General features: G+C 42.9%; 4 protein-coding genes across 4 annotated transcripts; 2 read left to right on the top strand and 2 right to left on the bottom strand.

Annotated features, from left to right (window-relative positions):
- Positions 1-1,077: 1,077 nt before the first annotated feature.
- Positions 1,078-1,266, top strand: LACBIDRAFT_318471 (uncharacterized protein; the record flags this gene model as incomplete). The annotated part of the gene is made up of 1 exon (XM_001890370.1): positions 1,078-1,266. The coding sequence occupies one exon, from the start codon at positions 1,078-1,080 to the stop codon at positions 1,264-1,266; it is 189 nt and encodes a 62-aa protein (XP_001890405.1).
- A 21-nt stretch (positions 1,267-1,287) lies between these two features.
- On the top strand, positions 1,288-1,731 carry LACBIDRAFT_318470 (uncharacterized protein; the record flags this gene model as incomplete). Its single annotated transcript, XM_001890369.1, has 1 exon — positions 1,288-1,731. The coding sequence occupies one exon, from the start codon at positions 1,288-1,290 to the stop codon at positions 1,729-1,731; it is 444 nt and encodes a 147-aa protein (XP_001890404.1).
- Positions 1,732-1,937: 206 nt separating this feature from the next.
- On the bottom strand, positions 1,938-3,295 carry LACBIDRAFT_318469 (uncharacterized protein; the record flags this gene model as incomplete). Its single annotated transcript, XM_001890360.1, has 6 exons — positions 1,938-2,194; positions 2,258-2,444; positions 2,510-2,593; positions 2,651-2,791; positions 2,849-3,091; positions 3,155-3,295. The coding sequence occupies 6 exons, from the start codon at positions 3,293-3,295 to the stop codon at positions 1,938-1,940; spliced, it is 1,053 nt and encodes a 350-aa protein (XP_001890395.1).
- Positions 3,296-3,800: 505 nt separating this feature from the next.
- LACBIDRAFT_318468 (uncharacterized protein) lies at positions 3,801-5,838 on the bottom strand (the record flags this gene model as incomplete). The annotated part of the gene is made up of 9 exons (XM_001890359.1): positions 3,801-4,255; positions 4,314-4,509; positions 4,598-4,641; positions 4,690-4,737; positions 4,795-4,897; positions 4,961-5,176; positions 5,244-5,471; positions 5,526-5,693; positions 5,767-5,838. The coding sequence occupies 9 exons, from the start codon at positions 5,836-5,838 to the stop codon at positions 3,801-3,803; spliced, it is 1,530 nt and encodes a 509-aa protein (XP_001890394.1).
- Between the last annotated feature and the right edge of the window lie 956 nt (positions 5,839-6,794).

Below are 6,794 nucleotides of genomic sequence, written 5' to 3'. Positions count from 1 at the left end.
GAGACTTTAAGGACCAAATAGATACTCGTGGAGGTTATGTTCTATCATTAGCATTGTCAATTGATGACTTTTATGATGAACTTGATAGAGAAGAAGCAATGAGTGAGCAGTTTGCAGAAAGCATCAAGCAAAAGATTGAAAATGATGATGATAACCTGACTTGTAGTGAAGAACAGAAGGATTTCTTAAGAACCTTCGTAGTATTCACTTTAATCCCAGATTTAAGAGCCAGGTTTGATGAAATGGAAACAGAGGACCCATATCCTGAGGAAGGACACTCTTTCCTAGGAAAAGCTCATGATGATTATCTGCCATTAGTACGAATTTGGTTGAAAAATCCAAATGTTCGACCTGAAAACATTACAGACAAACAGTATATTTCATTTACAAGATTTGCGAAAGGGTTCTTTGTTGACAAAGAAGACAGATTATACAGAAGAAGCATAGACTCCAGACACAAACTGGTAGTAGACAAATCACATAGAATGTACATGATGCGTGCAGCTCATGATAGTCTTGGACATAGAGGTGCATATGCTACAAGAATGATGTTAGGAGAAAGATTCTGGTGGCCAGACATTGAATGCAATATTACGTGGTATGTGAAAACATGCCATCGCTGCCAAGAAAGGTCCAAAAGAATTATAGAAATTCCTCCAACAGTTACTCATACACCCTCTATTTTTCAAGTTCTTCATGCTGATACTGTTCATGTGACACCTGCATCTAATGGATGTAAATACATTGTACATGGAAGATGCGCTCTATCCAGTTATATGGAAGGAAGACCTTTGAAGAAAGAAACAGCTCGGACTATAGCACTCTGGCTATTTGAAGAAGTAATTTGCAGATGGGGCTGCCTATCTGAAATTATTACAGATAATGGTGCTGTATTTCTTGCAGCTGTAAGATGGCTTCAAGAAAAGTACGGAATAAAAGGAATACAAATTTCCACATACAATTCTAAGGCAAATGGAAGAATTGAGAGACCACATTGGGATAGCCAAATGCTGTGGACCACAGAACCTTGCTAAATGGTATTGGTTTTTTTGGCAGGTACTATGGGCAGATAGAATCATGGTTAGAACGTGTTTTGGTTGCTCGCCGTTTTTCATGGTTACTGGTGCGCATCTGCTGATTCCGCTCGACGTGCAAGAAGCTACATGGTTAGTTAAATTACCAGATCATGTTTTAACTACAGAAGAGCTTATTGGCTATAGAGCAAGAGCGTTGGCCAAACACAGGGTTCACGTCACAGATATGTGAAGAAAAGTGACGTTAGAGAAAATGAAAAGAGTAGCAAAGTACGAAATTGAACATAGGAATAAAATCATTGGTAGAATCTACAAACCAGGGGACTTGGTTCTTGTCCGAAACACGAGTGTTGAGTCATCCTTGAATAGAAAGATGAAACCACGATATTTAGGCCCGATGATTATAATCAGGCGTTCCAAGGGAGGTTCGTACATTGTGGCGGAAATGGATGGAGCTGTGTTTCAAAATAAAGTTGGGGCCTTTAGAATTATTCCTTACTTTGCAAGGACTAAGATAATGCTTCCCAACGATAATTATGAAATCATAGACCTCAACAAGGAAAGCTTAGACAAATTAGACGAAGAAGGACTTGAAGATCATGTCGATTCTAATGACTACTATTTTGAGGGAGTTAATCTTGACCAAAACATTCATGATGACACTAACGGAAATGGCTCAGAAGATGATGATAAATAATTAGGATCTTTTAAAAACCGAGTCTTATCTACAGAAATGAAAAGAAAGTGCTAAGTCCCTGAGACATGTGACTGGGCAACCTTAGATTGAGATCTAAACACTTTGAGTAAAGGCGCACGCGTGCAAAAGATCATCTAGATTTTTAAAATGTGCTATGTATCACATAAGGACTCTAGGTGCCCTAAAAAGTCTGTGTGTCTGACTAATTAAGCAAGGAACACCTCAATTTCCTCATAATCCTTGAGTAAGTCAGCGATGGTCTCGTACTCAGCATGAAGGACCTCATAGAGCTTGAGCTCTAAGTCCAAGCGCTGGATGCTAGTGATAACATGGTTGCGCAAGTCCATCTCAGCGCTGTGGTAGTATTCCAACGTAGGCTTGCCAGGCATGGGGCTGTCAAGAATGGCTTTGGTGCATGCAATGATGAAGTCCTTGATGGAACTATCAAGCGAGAGGGAATGGCCTGAAAACGAAAGAACAGAGTTAAAATCGGACTTTTATTCAGTAGAGCAGGAAATAAGTGTACCTCGACGATGCTGAAGGTCAACAAGACCATTAGTGTGGGGAAGCTCAGTCCTTGCATGTTTGTTGCTGGACGATGCGACCTGTCCGCTTTCAATCGCGACAGCCTTTGAATAAATCCGGTTTTCAGTGTCCATGCCAGGGACTGCGGCGTAAGGAATACACACCATCTCTGCGCGCTTGAACGCTGCCTGGAAATAAAGATATTTATGTGTGTCAGTGATTATTAAGAATAAAAAGCAGTGATATTTCTTACCTTGGGCGTAGCGCGTTTCTTGCCTTTGTCTTTGGTAGATACCTTTGCTTCAACATCTCCATTGAAGAGATTGTCGATGGTCATCTGAGCAAATGAACAAGTAAATGAATTGATAAGACCTAATAATAATGAAATACGCACTGCATCAGAACCAGAGGCGGCAGTAATGGGTCCGTCAGACACACCCATAGTGACATCGACGTTGCCAACGATTTCGATATCGTCGTCGTCGTCCTTGTCATCGACGGTAGCCTTGGATTTGACAGCCTTGCAAGGGCGGGGCTGGGCAGAAAAGTGCTCAATTATTAAAAGATGGAGATAAAAGGAAATTAGACAAACCTTGGGCTTGACATCAAGTAGCACGGCAGCGACATCTGCTGCACCATGCTTCTGAGCATTGGTAGCATCACAGATGAGCTGGACCTTCTTGCAGAAGTCCCGGACGATGTTAAAACCAACCGGATTAGTGACTGCTTTGTTTAAGTCATTGAGAGTGTTATACTCCTGACGGACGATGAACACAGGCTCCAAGAGGTTGTGATCAGTAAACATAGCCGGATCGCCACTAGTGACGAGCTGGTGCTGTCCACAACGGAAAAATATAGTCAGCGCATATTCTGCAGAAAAATAATATCAACAACACACACAAAAGCCAGCAGTAGCACCGAGCATGCTGAGCGTCACTGCTTGGGCAAATTTGCCTTTCGCATCGACATAGCTTTTGAACACCTCATTGATCTTGTTGGGAATGACGAGGGTAGCAGCGAGAGGAGCGGGAGTAGACATTGTGAAGATGCTTGAGTAGACAAAGTGGGTTGGAAAATTGTTCTGAATTTTCTACGACTTGCTTTCCATCTTTTATAGCTTTTCCACCTTCTCAGGCCCCTGTTGACGTGTATAATGAAATGATGAGGAATGGAACCCCTATTCATCAAAGGTCTTGAGTGAAGGGAACCGGACTTCTGTGATTTATAAATAGAATTAGCCGTTGCTGATGACGAACTCCATACACTTCGAAACACAACTGAGGACAGTTATTTTTTAAAGTAAGGGGGAGGGTCAGGGTATGTTAAAACTACAAAATATACCTTCTGAGATCAAGATATAACATTTTGCAAATTGATTTCAACCTGTCCTAAGTCAAAAAGTTGACAAACTAGCTATTAAATCACATAAAGTGAACAAGATGATTAAGTTTTATCTAAATACACAAGATAAAACTACCAAGACACTGCAAGATATTAGAAATAACAAAAACTCTGATAAAATCTATGAAAAAGCGAAGACGCGCTTAAGGACTACCAGGGTAGCCCTCTTGCACAGGGCCCTCGTCATCGTACAGCTGGTCATCCTCCTCGCCATCATCTCCCTGTTCTTCCAGACCATCGTCTTCATTCATGTGAAATGTCTGGGTAGGAAAGCCAGGTCGTGGAAGTCGAGGGCACGCATGTCGCATATAGGTGGCAAGGGTGGCCAATGTATCCTCCTCAACCAGGGGAGCGTCGTCCTCAGAAAGCTTGCCAACAAGTGAGATGAAGTAAGGGAGGTAATGGTCGTGTTCTTCCACATTACGGAAGACCGTGCCAATCAACCCCTCCTCCCCCTCCATTGCGGCAAGATCGAAGACTGCGTTGGCAGCCTGACACATTTGGGCGTCTCGACAATATCGGAGGGTGTCGACAACGGCCTTGAGCGAGTGAAGGATCTGCTGGTCACGGACCGCGTTTCCAATGAGATTGGCAATTTCTAAGATAAAAGACGGATTTTAATAAGATAAAATGGATAAAACAACTGAAAAGCTTACTATCGGGTGACAGACGGGTAGCGCGGTGACCCAACTGGTTGCGAACCTGACCCTGAGGAATAGGGTCGAGGTTGTACTCACAGGCAGGGAAATGCGACTTTTCGCAAGGCAGACAGGGCAAACCCCAACCTAAAAAGACACATTTCGCCTCCTTTGAGTTCTTGCCAATTGTGCATTGCACGCATGGTTCGGGGATCTGTCAAAAACGAAAAATACAGATGAAAAACTAGAATGAATAAGATAAATAAACTTACAAAGACATGATCTCAGAGAAGTTCCTCCGCCAGAGGCATTTCACTGAAATTAGTGAAATGTTGGTGAGGAGGGACTATACAAAATATAAGTTCAATAGAAAATTAAGAAACTTGGAACTTACAGAGTCTCTTCTTGTCATATGCGATTGCAGGAGCAAAACCCCGAGATTCTAGGAAAATGACAAGTAAGAAAGAAGAAAGGAAAAGATAACAGAAGAAAGACTTACCAGTCTTACGAGGATGACCTCGCTTTGGTTTTACCACAGGTGGGGGCGATGAAGCAACATCATGCTCTGATTTACCCTCCTCCTCAGCCTTGGCGTCATCCACCTGTTTGCGCTTGTTGGTTTTTCAAGGTGCACTCGTTGATGTGAGAACACAACTGGTACACGCGATGGCCTCCGTGTTGGCCTGATGTTCACTTTTGGGACGGCGTGTGTGCATGACGACCTCAGGAATGTTGAGGCGTGGTGGCGCGAGAATCCGAGCAGCTGGAACTAGTGTAACAGGTGCCGGCGGTGAAAACAAGACTGGAAACGGTGCCGCAGACCTAGTCGAGTTGGCAGGGGATATCGGGGTATAAGCCCGATTGAGGGACTTGTGGTGTTTCTGAAAAAGAAAACAAGATGGCTATTAGAAAAATAAAAAGTTGGAGAAAAACTGAAAAATGACTTACAGGAGGAGGTAAATGGTCTTCTTTGATGACCATGAACTCAGGCATGACTTCTTCAACAGCGGCTTCCACAAGAGGGGCAGCAGTGGCAATCTCCATGGGATCCTCGATAGACGGAAGACCGTCTTCTTCAATGACCTCAGTAGGGGCAGCCTCAGCCATCACCACCTCAGCAGGAGGGTCGTCTGGGACAGAGAGGGTCACGAGGAACACCTCAGTAAAACATTCATCCTAGAAAATATGAATTAGAATGAGAAATGATAAAAACACTGGAAAAATATGTACTTCAGGGTATTCACCACCATTACGTGGCCCTTCGAGCATCCAAACTTCCCAGTCAGGGTCAACGGAGTCCGCGTCAACCCTGAGCTGAGCATTGAACAGAGTCTTGCGAAGTCGGACATCGCACTCAGTTTCCAGCACACCGTCAATGGTGACACAGATGTACTCAAGCTAGAAAATAAATGTTTTAGCTTTATAAAAAGACAAGAAAAAGAGAAAAACTTATGAGATGAGGTTGAGCCGCATTAAGAAGCTTGACGATGACGTCGGACTCAAGCTTGGCATAACCTGGCTCGGAGAATAAAGCGCGCGCCATGTTGAAGGCAGCCAGTGTGTGATTGGAGCCGATGAAATTGAACTTAGAGATGGACATAGCAAAGTGACGAAGGAAGGGACTTAGGGATTGAAGGCAGACTGGAATAGACAGGAAAGACGGTCTTATATATATATATATATATAAAAGATATATATTGACACCGTGTCCTTCTGGAAAATACCGTGTCGATTTGTTGTGGTTGCCTGAGGATCCCGCAACTTCTGAAAAGTTTATTGGGTGTTTGGGCTAAAAATAGCTTTTCGGTGTTCCTTGTTTTGACAAGCATGAGAGACAACATAGAAACGGAGAAGCGTCGGTGTGGCGGACATTGACAGGTTCAGAAAATGTCAAAGACATGTCAGTTAACCCTGACGAGACTTGGCGATCTGTCGCTAGAATAGAAAACCGTGTGAGCCATAAGACAAAGTCCAAGAGATAATACGTCCTCAGAGGGATCTTGCAATGACCGGGGACAGTCAGTATTAAAGTGAGGGGGAGATGATACGGGTGAAACATATTCAACTGTATAAAATCCAATTTTCGCGATTTTACCATTAAAATGGTCTTCTCTGTACATACACTATATACAGTTGCAATGATATAAGAGTCTTTGAACATACCCGGTTCAGTAGACTAAAAGTGCATATGCGTCGAGTCTGAACATAGGACTAAGGCCTTGGAGCTGGCAGCAGTATGTGCCGTGACATTATACTTGGAGCTTATCTAGGATTCACCCACCATGAAATAGAGTATAAAGAAGCTCTAGAGTAAACCACCCAATGCAGGGACAAGATTGCATTACTACCAAGGGTTTAGAAACATGTAATGGATTTTTAATATGGAAACTCGGACTTTTATCCTGTGATAATACTTCCAAGACTTCTAGAGGATAAACTACATGTGGACATTATGAAATAATGTTCTACTACTAGAAAGACTATACTGCGACTATGTAG

The sequence above is a fragment of the Laccaria bicolor genome, genomic scaffold (genome assembly GCF_000143565.1).
Source record: "Laccaria bicolor S238N-H82 LACBIscaffold_92 genomic scaffold, whole genome shotgun sequence".
In the NCBI taxonomy this organism is placed as follows: domain Eukaryota; kingdom Fungi; phylum Basidiomycota; class Agaricomycetes; order Agaricales; family Hydnangiaceae; genus Laccaria; species Laccaria bicolor.
Note: the sequence above shows the minus strand (reverse complement) of the source record. Positions and strands in the feature narration are given on the sequence as shown.